This window comes from Salvia hispanica, unplaced genomic scaffold (genome assembly GCF_023119035.1).
Source record: "Salvia hispanica cultivar TCC Black 2014 unplaced genomic scaffold, UniMelb_Shisp_WGS_1.0 HiC_scaffold_131, whole genome shotgun sequence".
In the NCBI taxonomy this organism is placed as follows: Eukaryota; Viridiplantae; Streptophyta; class Magnoliopsida; order Lamiales; family Lamiaceae; genus Salvia; species Salvia hispanica.
In genome coordinates, this window is record NW_025951594.1 from 1 (window position 1) to 23,098 (window position 23,098).

The 23,098-nt window shown below is 38.3% G+C and overlaps 1 protein-coding gene and 4 pseudogenes across 1 annotated transcript; 1 reads left to right on the plus strand and 4 right to left on the minus strand.

Annotated features, from left to right (window-relative positions):
• Positions 1–5,418: 5,418 nt before the first annotated feature.
• Positions 5,419–7,867, plus strand: LOC125198236 (annotated as a pseudogene).
• Positions 7,868–10,160: 2,293 nt separating this feature from the next.
• On the minus strand, positions 10,161–13,654 carry LOC125198240 (annotated as a pseudogene).
• A 2,135-nt stretch (positions 13,655–15,789) lies between these two features.
• Positions 15,790–17,015, minus strand: LOC125198243 (annotated as a pseudogene).
• A 546-nt stretch (positions 17,016–17,561) lies between these two features.
• Positions 17,562–18,860, minus strand: LOC125198242 (annotated as a pseudogene).
• Positions 18,861–21,518: 2,658 nt separating this feature from the next.
• LOC125198238 ((+)-neomenthol dehydrogenase-like) lies at positions 21,519–22,897 on the minus strand. The gene is made up of 5 exons (XM_048096627.1): positions 22,878–22,897; positions 22,559–22,805; positions 22,158–22,232; positions 21,911–22,084; positions 21,519–21,824 (listed from the first exon to the last, which is right to left on the minus strand). Exons 1-5 carry the CDS (start codon positions 22,895–22,897, stop codon positions 21,519–21,521), a joined length of 822 nt encoding a protein of 273 aa, XP_047952584.1.
• Between the last annotated feature and the right edge of the window lie 201 nt (positions 22,898–23,098).

Genomic DNA, 23,098 nt, shown 5'->3' on the forward strand with positions numbered 1-23,098 from the left:
ACGCCTCAAATAACGTGGGACCGAAGGAGTAGAAAAGAGTGACAATTATTGTGGGAATGAGGGAGTAATAGACAATGTTAAACATCAAAAACGATAAAGCGCAATTCAATTAGAAGACGATTCCCTCTCTAAACAATAAGTTGGAGGTTCAAATTGGGGGTAAAGAAAACGACCGGGGATTATATAGTTTAATGTACTTTTACTTTTTTTTTGTTGGACCAAAGGTGTATGAACCCTATCGAATCCGCCTTTGGCGAAATTCGATTAATCCGCTTAATTAGGTCACCATAATTCTGCATTGTCAATTGTGCTACTGACAGTTGATTAATGTACTTTTATTGAGTAATCTCTTAAATGGAATTTAGATTCGATTAAAAAATGGACTTTGGTATAATCTCGTGAAATGTAATAAGCTTGTTTAGGTAAAAAAATTCGAGGCTGCTCGGTTCACCATTTAAAAAATCATTTTGCCATTTTGGATTGCCCACGATTTATAGAACCATTTACTTTCAATTTTAGTATGCGGACCTCACATTTCACCAACTTTTCACACTCACAATTCAATATAAAATTAATACTTTAAATGAGTCCCACATTCCACAAACTTTCTCCCTTAGAGCATATCCGCAATAGCTCGAACTAGCAAGCAATAGCCTAGCAATATCCTAGCCAAAAACTCCTCGTGCCACATCATCATGCCCTTCTCACTTAGCATGTCTCTAGTCAAGCAATAGCCTAGTCAATGCCCTAACTCGACAAATAAATTGATAAATACGATTAATTCATTTTAACTCTTTGTGTTTATCAAATATAAAAAAAAAGAAGTGCAATGAGTTGTAAATATAGAGTATAAATAAAAAAATTTCGGCAAGGTGATAGCTCGCCGCGCAATAAGCGGCGAGCGATCGGCTAGCCGGTTAGTCCACGCCCGACCTCTCGGGCTTTGATTTTCGCCATTCGGTTTGCCTATCGCGTAGTGGACTAGCCGAGCTCCTAGCCGCTGGAGCTCGCCAGCGGTAGCGCCCGGCTAGTCCACTATGTTGGGGTTTGTATACTAAAAGATGCTTGAGCGTACATGCCTTTGTACAGTCGGCTTGTGCATGTATACGAGAACCCACGTCCACTTGTTTACCTAATTATGAGAATAAATAATATAATATAATGGTTTATTATTGAAATATGATAAACAAGTCTAAGGCTTTTACTAAGAAGGTCAAGAAGGTAAATTCGATGAATCTCCTCATGAGTTTTCCGATAGGGGACTTGGCGATCTAGTAAGAAGAAAAACGTATTCACAACCTAGATAGGCTTTGGCTACCTATTAGTACGGTTGCGGTGTTTGTGATAATTCTCTCTTACCTAAGAAGAGATTAGTAACACCGGTGTGGTAAAACTGAAAGGATCTAATCGGAAATGTATTCTTTATTGCTATCTACTGAAAGAATATATTTGAAAGTTTAGATTTTCTAGTCTATGATATATTTATTCAATCAAACGCCACTTTGACTTATCAATATGTGAGAGTTTGTACGTAACTCAAGTTCATAATATCTTGGGTGGTAGTAATTGAATTACATGAAGGTATTGGAATATTATTTCATAGAATTCGCGTACCCGGTGTGGTATGATTAAATCCCTAAGGGGTGATCCCAAGAGGTGTTTGAAAAAGGAATTTATTATTCGAAATCTGCGCGTTGGAATTTATTCCACGAATAATAAATAAAGTTTCAAACTAGAAAAACTCTTTGGAGAATTAATTTAATTCTAGTCACATAGGCAAAAGAATTAAATTGATGGATCAAGATAATCTTAAACGCGGAAATATTATAAAATAAAATGGACCCAAGTTATTTGTAATTTGGTGATTTAAGTGGGAGTGCAATATTATTCTTTAGTGGAATAAAATAATATTCCATTGATAATATATTAAATCATGGGTCATTTGATTTAATTAGTAATTTATCTAATGGGTGAGCCAACACTTAAGTCATTCCATGGATCCCTTACTAGCCAATAAGGTCCACTATAAATAATGAATGAAAGGAAACCCTAACACACAATCAAGACAACACAAAAACCCTAACCCTGGCCTTGAAATCGGCGCCTCCTTCCTTCTCTCTCTTGGTCTCGATTTTCGTGCCTAGCACGAGAGAGAATTAGGGTTTTGATTATTGTTCTTGATCCATCCTAATTCATAGGATTAGATCTAGACAATTTGGTGTTTGTATTGGGTTTCCCTAGATCCATTCAAAGTTATTTAATTGGTTTTCTAAGATCCGCCCACACAGATGGAGAATCAAGGACAGGGAATAGTACGGAAGATTCGTGGTCGATAAACCAGGATCTCCGGGTGTGCGTAACGTCAATCCAACGATGGATTATGAGGTAACAATCGAATCTATATCAAATATGCATGATTATGTGTTTATTTGATGTTATATCTATAGATCTATGTAAATTGCATGAAATTGGAGTCGAATGCATAATCACCTAAATTGATCCGGTCAAGGACCTGTTTGGTTTCCGTGTCTTCCTGCGGTAGTCCCAACACACTATTGTGGCTAGGGATGTCGTGTAGCCAGCCCTGAGATGTGCTCGAAGAGCTGCAAATTATAGAGTTAGGCTGGAAATTTCTAGTCCGATAAAATTAAAACCCGATGGCCCGTAACTCGTTAGGGTCGACCCAAAACCTGGTAAAATTTCTATTATTCAATTTTCTTACTCCTAATTCGAAACTTCATTGATTAATTTTATAATATAGATAATTAAAAAAATAACTTTCAATTTTATATTAAATATACAAATTATATATTGAAATTTTATTAATATAAAATTAATATATAAATTATAAACTTCAAATTATACTAAAAAAATATTTATATTTCTAAAACATACATTAAAATTTCACGATATATCTCAAATATTGGTATTTGATCATATTTATATGATTGTGTTTAAGCATATATCTCAAATTTATCATATTTAAATATTTTACATTTTATAAATAAACTAATTTCCATCATTATTTATTAGTGATTGCATGTTAATCTTATCGGTAGCAACTCCGATTAACCGTTGGCTAGCCCGAAACCCGAGCTTTTAGGGTTAGGTTGAACTTTTATAACCCGAAAGAAATCACAACCCGATTAGCTAGGGTGACAATTTTTGGTACGATACGATAACACGACACGAATCCCACGAAATTTTGGGTCAAGGTTTATTGGGTTCATGTCCTTATCCGGTTTATTAGGGTTTATTTTATGTTATCTTGTTGTTATTATATTCTTACCGTGTTATCGGTCGTGTAATTATAATGCCGTTATCGTGTCTTGTTGATCCAAGAAGGTTCGTGTCGTTATCGTGTTCGTGTTCGTGTTAGAGATTTTCCTACGGGCCGTGTTCGTGTTTATCCTTATTGGTCGTGTCGTTATCGTGTTGACACGATAACGACCAATACACACGATTTGCCACCTTTATGATTAGCACCATCGATTGACCCGAAACCCTGAGTAGGGTTGTTGGCCCGAAACCCGATGGGTCGACCTTAGAGGCTGCCCAAGGTTTATCGAACCGGCGGTTAAAACCGAAATCGTAACCGCCGGTTATGGTTCCAACCGAAACCGTGAAAAATATTCGAACCGAAACCGTGAAATTTAGATCCGTGGTTCGGTTCAGTTCCAAATTTTTAAACCGAAACCGCGACCGAACCGCCGGTTCCGGACCGTCGGTTAACCGGCGGTTTCACGGTTCCAACATGAATTAATATTGATTTGATATTGATTTGATTTCTACCAAAATTAAGAAGGGAACATGATTTATATTTGAACTTTTAAATGTGAACATTAGACTTGTGTGAATATTTATAGTTTTTTTCGTATATCATGTTGCTTTTCTCTCACAATTATAATTTAATTACATATAGGAATAACTATTCATTGGAATGGATTCAAATGACCGAAATGATTCAAAATAACTAATCACGTTTAATACATTTTGATAGTTATTCCACATCTATTTTGCTAAAAATTGAAAGGGGTGCTTTGTTGCAATAATGCACAAAATGTCACGAAACCAAAATGAGATCAAAATTTGTAATTATCAAAAGTAGCATTAATGTTGCAACTTGTTTCGTTTATAAAAGCATTATATATGCAATCTCATGCTTTTTTAAGTATGATTATGTAGTATTCGAATATGAATATACATTCTTCAAAATTGATTGGTTCATTGGCAATGTTGATCATACATGATTTAGTTTTAGTTAATCAAGATCAATTAAATTCAATTAATTTAGTTAATGCAATCTCACCATTTTTACGTATGATTATGTAGTCTTCAAAATATGAATATGCATTCTTCAAAATTGATTGATTCATTAGTTGGTGGTGTGTGATGGTTGCACTCTTCAAAAATGATGGCACAAAACAATATTTTTTTTAATTTTATTTATTTATTATTTAAATGTTGATTTTAAATCCAAATTGGATCTCATGTCCCTCCATTTTTATCTATAAATATTCCCCTCTATTCTTACTTACATTCATCTCATTCTTGTTCAAGAATTTCTCTCTTCAATCTCTCAATTCTCTCTATTTGCCTCATATTTCTCATTTGTTTCAATTTAAACTATTCATTTCCTTGTTTCAATTTGTTTTATAATTTCAAACTACATGACAAAAAATAAAGGAAAAAAACCGCGAAACCACGAAACCGAACCTAAACCGCTACGAACCGTCAAAATCGCGGTTTGGAACCGAAACCGAAACCGCCGGTTTTTGAACCGAAACCGAAACCGTGAAATAGCCTCACGGTTCGGTTCCGATTCCGATTCCATATTTTCCAAACCGAAACCGCCGGTTTATGAACGATGTGGTCTAGCCGACCGATTGCCATCCCTAATTGTGCCAATGCTCTTATTTATTTTTACAAAGTCAAACAATTCTTTAAAACACCCTGAAGGGATCTTTAAATAGTGGACGGAGGAGTAAATAAGTACTCCTCGTCCCTGTTTAGGAGTTAAATTAGTTATGACACGAGTTTTAAAATTTGTGGAGTGGTAATAAATGAAGTGAGATAGTGGAGTGTTTAATAAATGAAGTGAGATCGTGAGTGTGTAATAAATGAAGTGAGTTGGTAGAAATTGAGATAGTTTGACTTTTGGTTTTTATATTTTTTTTGGTTTATTTTTGTGAAGATAATGGCATTTGGATGTAATTTTGGTGAATAATGGTAAATTTTATGTCCAAATATCAAATATGGAATATTCTAAATGTGACTCTTAAACTACGGACTTTTAGGCAAAATGTGTAACTGGGACGGAGGGAGTAATACTCATCCGCAGAAGGGAAGTTCAACGTGAAACGGCGTCGTCGTCTGCAAAATCTTCTTCGTTTCCACCTGATTGCAAGTGGTAAAAATATCAGAAAAAATTCAAGCAGAATACCCTACTTTTGCCTTTTCCGCTTTATATTCACTTCTAGAACCCTAATTCACATTCATTCCTTCATATTTCAAATAAAGAGCAAGGATAGGGCTGAGATTCCGGCTCCAATTCCTCCTTCCGAAGATGGCATCCTCCGCCGCCACCTCCTCCGCCGCCGCTCTATTCGGAACCACCGCCGCCTCAGATAGCTGCTCACGCCGAGTTTTCGTAACGACCACCGTCCAGGTGCGCGCCTTGCGGAGCTCTCCCGCCTTCCTGAGAACGAGTAGAGCTATTAACACTTACGCCTCCTGCAACAATTCGACCGTCATCAATGGTGAGGGCATGCTTTCACGTATTGGTTTGTTTTCTGAATTGGTTGTATTTGAGTGCCTTTGTATCTGGATTGTAGTGTGCATACAGCATACTGATGAGCTTTATGCATGCGTATTGAGAAGTTGTCGTGTGACCAATTTATGAGCAGTTATGGAATTTTTCTTGCTTTGTGTTTGTGTATGTGTGTGTGGGTCGGGTGATAGTTTGAGATATGATGATTTCTATTGGGCAGAGGGTGCTGGTGAATGGAACACAAGCTTCGGAATTTGATTTCTTCTCGGAGACTCAATGGTTGAGCCATAGTTTGTGTTCAGACCTCTAGTTGGCTTTTGTTTTTTTGATTTTACTAGTATATCTATAATTTTGTATATATACATCGAGAATAAGTAGCCATGATAGTGAATTTAGTTTTTATGCGATTAAACTCAAACAAGTGAAGCAATGTCTTTTGTAATAACTCTAGGATGATTGATCTTTGCTTGTATGAGTGGTGAGATTGAGCTTGGCATGCCATTGGAAAATGAGCTGAGCTCAGTACCAATCTTCGTTTTTCTTGAATTCTTAAGAGGCTTACTGATATCTGAATCTATTTAGACCTTTTTTCATTGTAGTCTAACATCACTGACAGCAACGTGTTAGAGGTTATTGTTTGATTTACTACCTGAATCAGGGTTTAGGAACAAGTAACTTGGAAGTTTTTAGCCCCAATGTGTAAGTTGGATTCAAACTGTGTATGTCCGTTTATATTTGGGGCTGTTGTGGCAGTGACTGGTGACTGATCTTCACTTATGGCCTTATGGCAGTTGTTCTTCTGAATACATTCTTATTTCACATGTGATGTTATACAGCTGCATTGGTCACTGAGTCGTCTGCTAAGGTGATTGATGGAAAAGCAACTGCCAAAGAGATCAGAGAGGAAATAGCTGCTGAAATATCAAAAATGAAGGAATCTAGTGGGGTTGTTCCTGGACTGGCTGTTATTCTTGTTGGAGAGAGAAAGGATTCTGCAACTTATGTACGCAACAAGAAAAAGCCTGTGAATCAGTTGGGATTAAGTCATATGAAGTTAACTTAGCTGAAGACTCCTCGGAACAAGAAGTGCTTAAGCATATTTCATGCTTCAATGATGATCCTGCAGTTAATGGTATCCTTGTTCAGTTGCCTCTACCTTCCGTAAGCCTCCAAATCTGAATATTATGTTTCATGTAGATATTGCAATATACTAATGATCTCTTATGTTTTTTTTTTCTGCCAGCATATGAATGAGCAAAATATCTTGAATGCTGTCTGTATCGAGAAAGATGTTGATGGATTCAGCCCCCTGAATATCGGCCACCTGGCTATGAGAGATAGAGAACCATTGTTTGTTCCGTGTACGCCCAAAGGATGCATAGAGTTATTGCATAGATATGGTGTACCAATCAAGGGAAAGAGAGCTGTTGTAATCGGCAGGAGTAATATTGTTGGAATGCCAGCTGCCCTTCTCTTGCAAGTAATATTATACTCTCATAGTCATTTACTCAGGATCAACTAAACAAACATTTCCAATTCCATCAAATCTAATGTCTCTTGCTTGGCAGAGAGAGGATGCAACTGTCACGGTCGTCCACTCAAGGACAAAGAATCCCGAGGAGATCACTAGAGAAGCAGACATTGTAATCACCGCTGTGGGCAGCCAAACATGGTCAGAGGTAGCTGGATCAAGCCTGGTGCTGTTGTCATCGATGTTGGAATCAATCCGGTTGAGGTATGCCTTCCTTGTTGCCACCTAGTTATACGTTTTTGCTAAACTAGTGTTTTTTGCACAACAGGACATGAGCTGCAGCCGTGGATATCGGCTTGTTGGAGACGTATGCTATGAGGAGGCTAGCAAGATTGCTTCAGCCATCACTCCGGTTCCTGGAGGAGTTGGACCCATGACCATAGCAATGCTTCTCTCCAACACTCTCACCGCAGCTAAGCGAGCCTACAATTTGGAATGATATTCTGAGTCAGTGCGTAGTTTTGGCGAATCAGTGCGTAGTTTTGGCGAATAAGTAGCAAAATTTTGGGTTGAAATTTGAGAAGGATAAAATGGTTTCCCTGTATTCACTTGCTGGCTTGGAAGCTTGCCTCCTTTTAATACCCCCCCCTCTATAATTGTCGAGTATAAATGATGCTGAGTAACATATTCTGATTCTGGATTAGTTGCTAACTTACGTTTCTTGTTGATGTAAAAAAACAGTTGCTCCAGAATAATCAAGGGTTTAATTAGTACTCCTAGTTAATTTATGATTCACATTTCATAATATAATAATGGGTCCTATTCTAATGCTTTTAGCACCCTAATCCAAAATCAAGACTAAATCTCTACCCTAGATTTTAAAATGAGTGGATGAGATTAAAGCTTACAAAATCTCAATAAATAGTAGACAAAATATCAACAAAAGGGTAATATCGTCATTATGTTATCATAGACAATTTTCAGTGAGTGTTTTTTATATCAACATTGTGTATTACAAATATCAACACAGGAAAGAAAATATCAACACATTTTTATTGAGATTGGACATGCATAATATTGAGATTTTGCCTACAATATATCGAGATTTTTTGTCGATTTTTGAAAATACTTGCTATCAACAGTACGAAAATTGAAATATAATTTATTAAATTTCATCACCCAACATCGTCGAACATATGCAATTGAGATCTCGTTGGAATTCTTATTAAATTATCTTTAATTTGATATATTTTTTCGAAAAAATAATTTAAATTGAAAGAGTTACGTAAATTTAAAGATTTGAGATGATTTTGAGAAGAGAGAAAGTAGTTAGTATAATTACTACATATAAGATTTGACATTAATACTCTTTTAATTTAATTAATAATTATTTAAATTTAAAATATATTACGCTGGCATTATATTAACCACAAAATTTTCTAATCTAATGGTTGAAAATTGGTCTCAATTTGAGATTAGTAATTAGTTAGAAATTGATTACATCCCATATAATAATTATCTCTTATAATTCAATTAAAAATCCTAAATATAGAATTTTGACTATAGTATTATTTTCTTTATTCTAGTTCTGATTCATTAGTTCTCGGTTTTAACTTGTGAATTTGCTAGTTAGACTTCATTATTTTTCAATAAGAATTTAATAATTTGATCAAATTTATCTAAAAGAGACATCTGATTTATTTCATAAAATTAAAAATAAAAAGGGATAACGTTCAAAACATTAACTTTCATCAAATTTCGATTTTTCCCATCAACTTTGAAAGGTTAGTTTAATGTCTAACTTTATATTTGGTTGCCGTTTTCCCATAACGGGTTTTTCGCTATGAAGCAAACCTGACCTGTCTTTTTTAAACTGACGTGGCTGCTAAGTGTATGTTGAGTGGATGACGTGGATGACAAATTTTAAGCTGGCGTGTCTTATCATCCTCCACCACTCACTCCCATCACTGCCACTACCGTGCCTCCACCACTCCTCTTCCTCACCGCCCACCGCCGCCGCCGAGGACTCCGATCAGCGACCACCATCACCGGAATGCAGCGACTCCACCATCACCGGAATTAGTTGACTGAGCTGACCTACTCTCTCTCTGTATAAACCCAAAACCCCCAAATCTCCACCACCGCCGGAAGCAATGGGAAGTTGTACAATTGGCCCTTCCCCATCTCCCCCACATGATCCACATGGCCTTCTACTCCACCCTTCCTTCTCCCACAGCAAAGTGTAGTGACTCAATTCAGCCCACGCTTGAATCCGACTCGCTCCACTTCCGGCGCCGTCGGAGGCGCATAGAAGTTATTGAGAAACCACTCCGTGTTGGAAAGGCCTCCATCCGTTTTCAGTGTCTGAAACTAGATTGCTGCATTGGAGCTCAGCGATTCAATCGAGGTCGCCAGATTGCTGCGTTGATCCTGAAACTCTAAATTCTCCCCTTGCTTGAGCGGTAAAGCAAACCTTAATCGAGAGGGATCGAGGTTAAAGCATGGCTGCTGTCAAATCGCAGGCAATAAATTGGCGAAATTAGAAGCGAATTGGTGGTGAAAAACGCTGGTCTTTGATGATTTGGTGAGCTGGGAATCCTTGGCGGGGGGGGGGGGGGGGAGGCGTTGGGGAGGGATTGATCTTCTTGTTCTTACGCCGCCGCCGCCGCCTCCTCTTCCTTCCGCGCCGTCGCCGGAGAAGGAGCTTCCAGAAGAGAGAGCAACTCACCGTCAGTGAGTTCTACCGACGACATCGCTTTGTCTATGGAAAACGACATCGTTTCATGAATTTCCGCATTCTCCACATCAGATTTCAGGCTTGCCACGCTCACACAATTTCAACCGAAAACCCGGGTCGGGTCAGATGGAAAAATGGCAACGCTCCGATAAAGCTCATGACATTACACTAACCTTTCAAAGTTGATGGGACAAAACCAAAATTTGATTAAAGTTAATGACTTTTGAAGCAGTTATCCCAAATAAAAACGGAGAGGAATGGCTTCAATTACAATTTGTTGATCCTTACTGTATAATTCTAAATTAACATAAATTAATTTATTAATAAAAATAAATAAACTAAAAGGGAATGCACCCCCGACCCCGAGTCCAAAGTCGAGAAAAACATTAATCATCCAAAGCTGGGAACCACTGTATTTTATCAGAATCAAGATGTACTCTTGCCACAAACTGATCAACCCCATTTTGATTTTGCAGTCTTGAACTTCTTAGAATGGATACCTGGTAAGAAGCACATCATCATCACCATCATCATCCATAAATATTATATCACCAACACAGAATACAATATCTACTTGAGAGGGAAAATATGTGTTCGATACCTTGGGCCGCTCCATCGAGCTCCCAAAATAACCTACTCCGAAAGACGAAGCAGTGAACGCAGCTGCTATCTCGACGGCTTTAAGCTCTGCGCGAGCACCATGGCCCTGATGCAACGACCCAACAATCAACCCAAGTGTCTACATAATTTCTTGATATGTTCAAGTATTTTATCTCACCAGAGGAGAAGTATCGGCTTGGACAAGTAAAACTCCAGCACTTTTCTCACTCGTGCATTTGCCACTTTCAAGAACAGATCTCAATACTTTCGAGCAGGCATTAACTGGACCAGCCTGAGACCTGCAATAGGATATTGTTCATGTGATCACTTTGAGCTACACCGGAAGCTTCAATTCTCCACATACGGTTCAAAGTTTAGGTGAAATAACCCATGGAAGGACGTACAATGATGAAGATATGCAGGATTCACGAGCAGCCAATCCTTTCATTAGGTACTCTCCGGCACCACTAACACAACAACCGACAATAAAAGGAGCCCCAGAAGGGCCTTTTGAGGATGCCCAACAACCAGCACCATACATTGCTGCTAGTCCAACACGGCCTCTGACCTGTGAAGTAGTTCCAAGATGCAAACGCGTTTAATTATTATTATTATTATTATTATTATTATTATTATTATTATTATCATCATCATCATCATCATCTCAGCCTGAATAGGAGTCAACTCACCGGAAAACATGATTATGGTAAGCTCAATTGAGTTATATAGTAGTATGATAAAAAAAAAAAATCTTACAGAATAAGGAGAATTTTAATGCCATCTTCACTCATTTCATGTTTCTCACTGGATAAGAGTATAATTAAACTGGCACACAAAAGCAATGCCACATCATGAAATTAATCGGAAAGCACATATTTAGCAACAGAAATTATTTTTGGATCCAAGCGTAACGAAACAGAAAATTTATTTAGCAACATACAGATTTTAGACATCAAGAATTCACCTTAAGGGCAATGCCACCACTTGAGGCTCCGGAAGCAATATGTCCCTCAGAATCGACACAAATTACTCCAACCGTGTCTGATATAGCATCCTCTTCTAGTGTACTTAATGAATGAGACTGAGTCCCACTTCCCTTTACCTCTGAAAGATCATGTGATTGGGCCTCTATATATGAAAAATCAATATTGCAAATCAGTACCTAAAGTGAATAGTTCCAAAATTTACAACAAAGTTACCTTCCCAAAACACAAATATGTTACTGTTAATTAGCAATGGGAGAATATTCTGGACCCAATCATCTTTTTAAGGAAAAATCATGTTGTAGGGTTGCATAAAGGCTGTCATATTGGTAGAGAACTCTTGTAAATGAAAGAAATATATATACTCCTTGAAGTATATAGAAGTAAATTGAAAAAAAACATTTGATACAGCAAGGTATCAACTATCAAGAACTATGAAAGATACCTCTAGCTTTGGCATCATCAAGCATTTCCCTATATCTTTTCCATTGAGTTCGAGCCCTTTCAGTCACCAACCACTGCACCATGAAATGCATAAGCTACGGAAAATGAAAAATGCAAATACAGCTCACATGTCTTGATAATAGAACAGTAGGTTTCAGAAGCAGAGGTGGCAGGCAGAAGTATTAGATGCCACCATATTTAGAGTTTAGACAGAGAAGAAAGAAGTAAAAGCTACCTCATCAGCCTCCACTAAACCTCTATCAGAAACCATACCCTTGGACTTCAACCACATATGGGCCCCTTCACCGACCAAGAACCTGAGCAGATAATCTTTCTAATTAACAGATGATTTTCCAATAGACCCCCAACCACGAAGCATGATCGAGTGGCAGGGCATGGAAACACAATACACTACAGAGGCCAACCAGTTCTCACAAAGATAAGGATGCATTTGAACACATACTGTATAACTTCTAAGATAACAATATTGTTGAAGCACAAAAAGGAGGAGGATAACGTCATAGGACTAATTCGACCCAGAAGTGATGAACCTGAAATCTGTTCTTTGGTTAGCAACACAGCAATCTGGATGGGATTTCTAACACCTGTTGACCATTAACTTAAGAAGAATGAAATTAGTCCGTAATTAAACCCCACCAGTTTTGTAGGAGAAAAGGTTCAATAATTTGCAAACTACCTGCGTCGCTCCAACAGCACCAAAAGCTCCAGAGTCACCATCCATTACACTGGCATCACATTCTACGCGACCGTCCTCAGTCAAGTTTGATCCCCTCCCAGCATTCGTGCAAGGATCATCCTACATATGAAAACATAGTTCCATGTAAATCCAAAATCAAGGGGCTCACATCACATTCAGAGAGGAAATTTAACATGATTTAACATGGAGGCGCCTAATGCTGCTAATAGAATATGGTTACATGCTATTACATTCATCACATTTCAATTTGCCCATCCAAGACTTGTTCTAAAGGTCTAATTTTCCCCTTAACCGACCTCCCATTCGATTCCCCAAAAGCGTGACAGAAGTGTCATAGCATTTACAGCAAGAAGATATAGCAAAATACCTCCAAAACTTGAATTGCAGCTCCAACAGCATCAATACATACACCAGAACCCTACATTAAACAAGAATAATTCAGATACTGAACTGGAAAAATATAGAACTAACTTCAAATTGAGAAAGTTTTGACTATCTTCAACCACCAAACTCAACGCCATCCAACTCAAAATTCTAATCTTCCCAAAGTATCACTCACAAAATCCAATCTTTTCGATTCTCGGTTGAGGAAATAGCCAATTTAATTCTGTAATAATCGCGATTCTTTTGATTGAATTTGGAAAAGCAAGTGAAGAATATAGGCTACTCAATCACGGAAAAGAAGAAAAGAGAGAAGAAGAAAGACCTTCCGGAGAAGCGAAGCGGCAGCCAGACAGGCGCGTTTCATGGCGGAGCGGAGGGCCTTTCGTTCGACGGCGCGTGGAAACCCGCGCCAACGTGCACCGCGACGAAGAATCGATCACCTGCTTCGCGCTCCATTGATATGATTTCAAGATTTTTCCCAAATTACACGATGCAACCCTTTACTCATACATACAGTCAAACTATTACTATTACTACTACTGTGAATGTCTCCATTAACTTGATTTCTGATAAGTGCCAAACATTTTGTGGGAACTACAATTATGACCAAATTTGATAAGTGAAAGGTGGATTATTTTATTGCCATTGTGAGGGGTGGAGTGGAGAAGTGGATTAGCATATACTTTGTAAAAATGTTGTCCAAATTTACTGATACAAGTTTTAAGTAATGAAAAAAATTAAATGGAAAATATTAGAATAGCATGGATGCTTTTGGATAGTCATACTAAAAATAAAATAATTTTAAAAATAAAAACAACATTATCTATATTTTTATCTCTTTATTAGTACTCCCTTTGTCCTTCTTAGTAGTTTGTGTTAGTACTCTATAATAGATAGAGACGTTTCATTTTCAAAGACTTATTTTTTAAAAATGATATACAATACTACCCGGTCCCCAAATATTGACACACTTTGACTATGACGATTAGTTTTAAAAAATGTAATGAAAAGTGAATAAAAAAGTTGTGGATGTGGATCTTACTTTTAAAGTATTAGTTTTATAATAAAGCTGAGTATGAATAAGCTTAGTGAAATATGAGGTTCACTACCAAAAATAAGTAAAAAGTGAAGTGTGTTAAATTTTGAGGACGGACCGAAATGATAAACCGTGCAAACTTTCGGACGAGAAGTAGTAGTTAAAGTAGAGAGAAAGTAAAGTGAGAGAAAATAACATAGGGAAGAGTAGTACTTTATTGTCACCGTATTAACTTATAAAATAACATTACATAAAATCATATGTAAAATTTAAATGTTTCATGTTTATAGTGGAATGTGAGTGTAATGATGTTAGATGGTTGAATGGAGCTGAATGATCGTTAGTTGAGTCGGAGTCTACTTATCAAATGAAAAATTTAACGTGGACAATGTTTAGTGGAGCGACGGTCCGAATAAAAATATGGACAATTTTTCGTGGATAGAGTGAGTATTTTCTAAAATTTTGTTAATCGACTTTCTTCCGTCCCTGCTTAAGATGACACATTGCTTAGCCGACTGGATTTTAGAGTTATTGGTTAAAGTGTTTAATTAGAGAGAGAAAGTGGTGTAAGATAAAGTAGAGAGATAAAGAAAGAAGGATATTTTAATAGAAGAAAAATGGTTGAAACAGTATTAATGGAGAGAAAGTTACCAAAAAGGAAATGTGTCATCTTAGTTAACAAACTAAAAAGGAAAACGTGCCATTTTAAGCCGACTGGATGGTAATTTTTTCACTCGCTTGTATTTTTTTTAAATGAATAAATAGTAGTACTATTAATTTAATGACCATCCTCTATAGACTCGAACCTGAAAATTTTGTCCTTAGATAGTCAGACACTACCACACTATTATTATCATACTAATAGTCTAATACACTACATTACTTATTAATGTTCCCACCCCTTAAGGTGTGATAGTCAGACATTACCACACTATTATTATCATACTAATAGTCTAATACACTACATTAATTAGTAATGTTCTCACCCATTAAGGTGCTACAAATTACGAGAATAATAATAGCCCACCGATGGATATCCCTGTAATTACCAAGAAAAAAACCCATTTTTAATTATACTTATGTAAATACAAAAAATAGATTGAATTATAAAAATAGTCCCTAAATTTTGTTATTTTGCATCTTTGCAGTCTTTGAATTTTAAAAACATCTTAGATAATCCATGAGCTTTAATGTATTCACTTTTTTAATCGTTTGGCACTTTTAAAAATAGTTTCGAACTTAAATGTCCCCCAAGCCATGGAGGATATTAGTGGGTACTTTTGTAATTATCAGTATAAATTTGTAGAGATTGAGATTAACTAGGCATTAATTATAGTTTTAACTGGGATTTATTATTTTGGAATTCTGATTTTAAAATATTTTGAAATGTTTTACAGTATGATCCAATTGACCTTGAATTAATAATGTCCGTCCACACTTATAAAAGTATGAAACAGTTATAATATTAATACGGTGTTACATGTGCTGATATGCAATCTTTTTTTTTAGTGAAAGACATGCAAGTTGCAACTTCTACTATGTGAAATCAAGTCATTTTCACACGCTCAGACAAACATGAATGAACAATGTTTTTCATGAACAAAATCATCAAATCACACAAACAAACACAAAGTCATTTTCACTCTTTACAAATCTATCACAACAAAAGCATCAAAACCTGCTCACAAACAAACACAAAATCCTTAAGAAAAAAACAAGACCAAATCATGAACAGTGTGATTGCAAGACTTCCACACGCACACTCACTATCCATCAAGTAGAATACAGAGCATCCTCGTAAAAAAGGCGCCCGAAGGCCTCCACGTGGCAGCAGCGCCACCCTGACCACGTTCTGAGCAGCCTCCTCGGCGCTGGAGTGGGCCAAGATTGCAAGTAATATTTGTTCTAGCAAAGCCAGGGCAGAGGCAGTTGACGCGGATATCTGTGTGTTTTTTAGCCAACACTTTTGTGTATGCAATCAAAGCCGCTTTAGAGACTTTATAAGCTGTAACATGAGTAGGCCACTTGTTCTCCTCCAATCTCCCTCTTTGAAGTCGTTGAGGAATTCTCGCACCACCCCTTCTATGCTCTCTTCCGTGAGGCATGCCTCGTTGCTCAAGACAGCTTTAGCGCGCTCATTCTGCAAGAGCTGAAGGCGCCAACAGAGTTAGTAGAGTTGAGAATATGAGTTTTGGTGTATATAATATAAGTATACCTTTAGGTGGCCTAATAAGGAGGACACATTGACAATAGTTGCGAATCAGACAGTCGAAGGAGAGGAATGAAGGCTTCTGTTACTCTTTGCACCGTAGAAGTTTGCTTTGTATGCACTCTTCTGCGGCCTCGTATGTCTGGATCAGAGTTGACCCTGCCTTGAGCTGCAGTGGCTCTGCCTGCGCAAACGAGGTATGAGTTGCTACTATTTAGTACTACCTCTCCATTTGCACAAAAAGAGTGAAAAAAGAATAAAGATATAGTACTACCTCTCCATTTGCATTAGCAAGGAGTGAAGCAACATCTGCTTGTATAATTTGTTGAATAATTGAAGCATCTCCCTCCAGTCCTATTCCTCCGATGCCTGCATTGTTCACCAGAATGTCAAGCTTCCCGTATGTTGTTGTGAGGAATTGGACAGCAGCAGCGATGCTTGCAGCGCTACAACATTGAGTTGATGGAAAACCACATAGTCAGAAAGGCCAGAGTCCTTGAGGCTTTCCACTGCTTCAAGGCCTCTCTTCTCATCCCTTGCACCTAAAATTACCACAATTCCTTTCGACGCTAACTGCCTACATATCTCCAACCCGATCCCTTTGTTCCCTCCCGTAACTAATGCATACCGCCCACCTGCCTCCGCCATTGATACTAACCGTAATTTCCCTTTGAGATGAGATGACACCAGATTCTCTCTTTGTTTTTACAATATATAGTGCTCATCAAACCCGGCAAAGTCAAGCTTAGGATTCTCATTCCAAATCAGTATGCCAATTTTTGCATTCTATATACATTCTATTATTCTATGATTGTATCATTGGAAGAAAGCGACAGCCGACCACATTTAATATTTATATTATGCACATACCTACAATTTCCTTGTTGGAAACATGGTGTAATGGGATGTAAACGCGCTTATGGAGTATATTAATGTAAAGTCTGTTTTTTCTAAATTATAAACAGATAGATTTTGATAGAGTAGAACATTCTAACAAAATTAATAAACTATGGTTTTCACTACATACGGCTACACCATTCACATCCATTCTTTTAAATTTTTAATATCCAATCAGATTAATTATATATGAATCTTGTGAAAATTAATAAGCGTCCAGTGATATGAAATGAGGATAACAAAGAAGTGAAGACTCCTACAAACACAATTATTAATTGTTAGTACAAGAGAAAAGGCTAGTTGGATTGTTTCTTAGAAAGACAAGGCATGGGACCGATGGAAGAAGGAACCCGAGGGGCCTCCATGGGGAAGCAATGCCATCTTGACCGGAGCTTCAGCAGCTTGACTTCACTTAGAGGGCCTGCGTTGAAGGTTATATCTGTTCTAGCAAAACCAGGACACACAGCATTGATGCAGATATTGGGGTATTTTTGAGCTGCAAGCCAAGTATACGCGTTAAGAGCTGCTTTCGACACTTTGTAGGCTGCAAGGTGAGGAGGCCACTGCTTCTCTTCCAATTTACCATCTTTGAAGTTGTTGAGAAATTGCTGCATAACTTCATCTACTCTCTCTTCTGTTAGCCTCTCTTTGCTGCTCAACACTCCTTTCGCCCATTCGTTAGGCTGAAGCTGAAGATAAATGTACATGATCAATCAGATACACACACAATTTAATGAAGTGCTTCTCTTACAAAATGAAGATTAGTACCACTAAACAGCCTAGAGTGGAGGTGACATTGACAATTCTTGGTGAATGGGAGAGTTGCAGCAGAGGAATGAGGGCTTCTGTTACTCTTTTACACCATAGTAGTTTGTCTCAATGCATTCTTCCGCCCCTTCAATGTCTCGATAAGCTTTCCACTTGCCTTCGCGTGAAATGGCTCTGCCTGCCAGCCAAGTAGACGCGTTAAGAAACAGATATACGAATAGGAAGGAGAATCTTCGATTAGAAAGAAACCTGTCCGCCAGCAAGGAATGAGCGCCATCTGCCTCAATATACTCTTGAAGCACTGAAACATCTCCATCCACCTCTGCCCCGCGAATTCTGCATTATTCACCTGCTCACACAAATGCAAGCATCAAATACAAAAATATTGAAATCAAGAATGATCACAGCTGATTTACCAAAATGTCGAGCCTTCCGAATCTTGACTTGATGAACTCAAAGCAGCGGCAACGCTAGCAGGATCAACGATGTCTAATTGATGAAAAACCACATTATCCAATTCCTTAAGCTTCTCTCGAGCTTCAATACCTCTCTTTTCATCTCTTGCTGCTAAAACCACCACTACTCCTTTAGATGCTAGCTGCCTGCAGATTTCAACCCGATTCCTTTGTTTGCTCCTGTAACCAAAGCGTACCTGCACCAATAATAAAATTTGTAAATATAATTCATTTAATTTCACTCAACTAAATCTTAACTACCTTTGTGTTGCATCCGCCATTGTTTTTTCCCTTTGTATTCTGTCTGAAACCAGACTAGTAATAACAAGCTTCTTGTTTCAATCAATTGTTCTACCTTTATAACTGTAAGGTTTGTCATGACATTTCGACCTTGACAAAGTATACCCCACAAAATTAAGTTGACAACAACAATGATTTTCCTATGGCAGTTTCTTGTTTCACACTTTTATTCCTTAATGCTCCAAACAGACGGTTTCAATTCTTCGTCATCAACTTAATCTTAATAAAATATTTATCCAACAAAATTGTCCATACTGAATATGGAAGGTCATTTTCTTTTACTATGTCAACTTAATTAGTACAGTAATTAATTTCTGTCGAACTAAATATCGATCACATTGGTATTGCACAGTAGAGAGTGGGTGACTGCATGTGCCATTCTTTTATTTTTACTTTATTCTTGAGATAAGATGTTAAAAGCTGAGGAGATTCTGATTGTTTTAAAGATTATATGCTTTGCTTTAATCAGCTTATATCTCAAAAGGAAGGGGATGGATGAGGCGAGCCTATGCATTAATGCATAGCTGAACATTACAGTAAAAAGATATGGCGAGCACTACTCGTGTAATCATGTGCCATTGCTTCGATTTTTCCTGAAATAAAATTTTATTAAATGAGTAGAATATTTAGTTTTTAGTTTTATACTCAAATACAAGTATGAAATTTCCATTCCCCCTGGGTCTGGAGGTGTGGAGTGTCTACATATTTAATATTGCGCATCCGCATTGCTGCTTTCCTGAAGGGCGGCATCCATGCGCTGGCGCGGCTTTGTGCTGTTCGCCGTTGTGCTCTTACGCGCACGGTGCTGCTCGATGCATCGAGCACTATGCCGTTGGCATTTTTTTTTAAATTTCGAATTTTAATTAAAAATTCGTTTTTAAATTAAAAAAAAATTTTCTCACTTCCCAATAAATTATACTCCTGTCCACGAAAATTGTCCCGTTGACCGGTGCACGATTTTAAGAAATATAATAGAAAGTGGTTGAAAAAGTTGGATTGTGGATCCTACTTTTATATATTAGTTTTATAATAAAATGTGAGTAGGAATGAGTTAGTGGAATACGAGTTCCACTACCAAAAATGTAAAAGTGAAATGGGACAAATTTTGGGGACTAACGAAATGGAAAAATGGGACAACTTTTGGTGGACGGAGGGAGTATCCGTTTTCTCTCCACTTTTAATTTTTTTTTTTAATTTATTTTTTCTCCAAAATTCACATTTCATCTATTAATACCCTCATTTCCACACAAAAAATTTCCCACCACACTAATTCTCATCTAAATTCTCTCATCAATTCTCAATCTCTCTCTTACGAAAAAAATGTCCGGCTCCGACGATCACCCCTCCGACTCGCGGTTGGACCACTAATGGTTCGATTCAACATCATTCCCTATTCCGGAAACGCAATTCTCGACCCTCCTCAAACCCAAGGTTCTCAAATTCCGGTGGCTACCGGCCTTACCCGGTGGACGACCAAGATGCCCCGATGGGCGATACGGTGGGCACCCGAACCTAAATCAAGAGGAGCGCGACACTCAAACTCCTCCTATTCCTACTCCTACTCGTGGTGTTCGTGTTTAGGGTCGTGGCAGTGACACTCACGTCCGCACCCGTACACTTCGGGGAGATGGATCAATTATTCAAAACCTATTTGGCAATCTCCGAAGATTCGGAGATTGGCACGAACCAAGCGAGGATAGGTTTTGGTTCCGTCTCTCGCCGGTACAATGAAAACCGACCGAAGGGAACCATCGAGCGAATGAGAGTATGGTGCGCAATGCCATCTTCGAGTCAACGAAGAAATCCAAAAGTTCCAGGGTATTACCTCCGGAAGAGCATGGCGGGTAACAAGAGCAAGCTCGACATCATCGGCGCCCGGCAACCTACCAATCCCAATATTACAAACCATTCAAGTACCTCAACGCTGACAGGAGGTGCGTGCACACCCGGTATAAGGGAGGTGTATCATCCTCCTCCAGCTCCTCCAACAAACGGTCGGGTCGATAGACCTATCCGACGCCGCGAGATGAGGTGGCTAGCCAACGCGGAGCTAACTGGTAGCCCAACGCGCCCGACAGCTTCCTAACGCCGACCGCAAGGAAGGAAAGTGAAGCCACATCGCCGCCGCCGCTCTCGTGCTCCCTTTGTGCCACCTCAACCGCCCACCAACTCGTTGTGGACCCTTTGCTCAACTTAATATGGCCGAGTCTCACATGTCTCCCGAGCAACTTGAAGCACATCGGCATGGTACGAGGTCTTCGACACACATTGGGGATAGCCGAGAACTAGTCTTCCACGGGGTATTTTTTATCCTTTAATTATGTAATTTTTAATTTGTAGGATTTTAATTATGTAATTTTTATTTTTTTTAAATTTGTAATAGTAGTTTGAGTATTTTTAATGTATTTTTATATTGTAGAAATGTTTTTAGTAATTGAAGTATTTAAATTAAATAATGGAATGGTGGAACCTTTGAGTATGTCCTGGAAAGTAGCTGTGGGTCATGCTTTTAGAGAAGAGTAGGGAGTAAAAAATTAATAAAAGTGGGTCTGGGCCCACATGGATGGGGATGCTCTAATAAAATAAAGACATCAATTGCCGAGGGTTACATGACAACAATGGTTGGTGTAAAGGTGCAAAACATGGCAATGACAGATTATAACAAAAATTTATTCCTCAAAAGATGAGATTTCCTTCTCATCAAAGAATAAGCCGGAAGGGCCATCATCTGGCAGCAATGCAGCCATCACTGGACATTCTGCTCCTTGTTCCACTGTCCGCACCCCGTGCTGTAGTTGAGGTCAGTTTTAACATATCCCGGGCACACGCTGTTAATCCGGATATCAGGTTTCTTCTTGGCAAGAAGCCTCGTGTAGGCGTTCATGGCTGCTTTCGAGACTGTGTAAGCAGCAAGTAGCTGAGGCCATTCTTTGGCTTCTAAACACCCCTCTTTCATGTCTCCCAGAAACTCATTCACCACCTCGTCGATTTTATCTTCTGTCAGATTCTCGACGTCCTTGAGCACCCCTTTGGCCCACTCGTTGCCTACGTACTGAATCAAGGAAGACCAATCCCAAGCAATAAACACAGGACAAGACCATAATTGGAAAAGAGTGCCTTTAAAAGATGCCAAGTTACCTTGAGCTTGCCTGATGCAGATGAGACATTGACAATTGTTGGTGAAGCAGAGAGATGGAGTAAGGGAAGCAGTGCTTCAATAGTGAGTTTAGCGCCGTAATAGTTTGTTTGCAGACATGCTAATGCTAACTCGTAGTTCTCACACAACAACCCTTTCCAATTTATTTGAGCACTCTGTTGTCACACACAAAACAAACATAGCCTAAACAAGAAGTTCCAAATCCACATTGACTCAAACCGGACTTACACCACCACCAGCCGCAGACGAGGCTCGGAAAGCATCATCGTCGAGCAGGGTTCCACCGATCCCAGCATTGTTAATCTGCCAAACCAAGGTGACCTCTACTTACTACATAGCTCTCACATAATGAATATTCAAACAATTGGGGCTATTCAGTTTGCAAGATTATATCTCGCGATCAAATATCTAGTGTGTTTGGTTCACGAGAATGAATCTCACAACTCAATCCTAGATAGATAATCATGTGATAATTAGTCATAGTCAATCCCTACGTACTCAAAATAATCTCACAATTCAATCATAGATTATATTTTGGTACTATTTTATCTAAGAAAGCGTAAAACAACCTTTAACGCATTGAATTGTCAAACAAGAAAGTGAAAATAATGGGTTGGAATCCATGTTACCAAGATATCAAGCTTGCCGAAACGGGAGTGAATGAATTGAGCGAAAGAAGCGATGCTTGGTTGGTCGGTTACATCAAGCTGATGAAAGATGACAAAATCAGAAAGGCCAAGCCCTTTGAGTTTTTCAACAGCTTCGAGGCCTCTCTTCTCGTCTCTGGCTGTCACCACTACCGTCACGCCTTGTGACGCCAGCTGCCTGCAAATCTCGAATCCTATCCCTTTGTTTGATCCTGTAACCACGGCATACCTGCATCACAAAGAAATTCAGATGAATGAAGTAAGCAGTATCCTCTAAGTGAGTCAGTGAGTAGTTAATTACTTGGTTTTTGTTTCCGCCATGGATGGGATGGGATGGGATGGGATGAGATGAGAGCTCAAGCTGCCCCCAATGTTGATTTTATTCGGTTGAGATCGAGGTGATTTTTTTATTCATCAATGCGATTTTTGCTATTATTGTGTTTGTTCTTTTCTTTTTCCAACCCAATTCTTTAACTTCTTCAAAATATTTGCTTCTCAACATTTAATTTTATTAAAATACGA

What these genes read in the sequence shown, in the direction of transcription:
- LOC125198238 (XM_048096627.1), bottom strand. Translation starts at nt 22,897, where the DNA reads ATGGCGGAAACAAAAACCAA. An exon ending in ATGGCGGAAACAAAAACCAA is followed by an intron (nt 22,806 to 22,877) that starts GTAATTAACTAC and finishes TTTGTGATGCAG; the next exon opens with GTATGCCGTGGTTACAGGAT. An exon ending in CTGCATCAGGCAAGCTCAAG is followed by an intron (nt 21,825 to 21,910) that starts GTAACTTGGCAT and finishes TCCTTGATTCAG; the next exon opens with TACGTAGGCAACGAGTGGGC.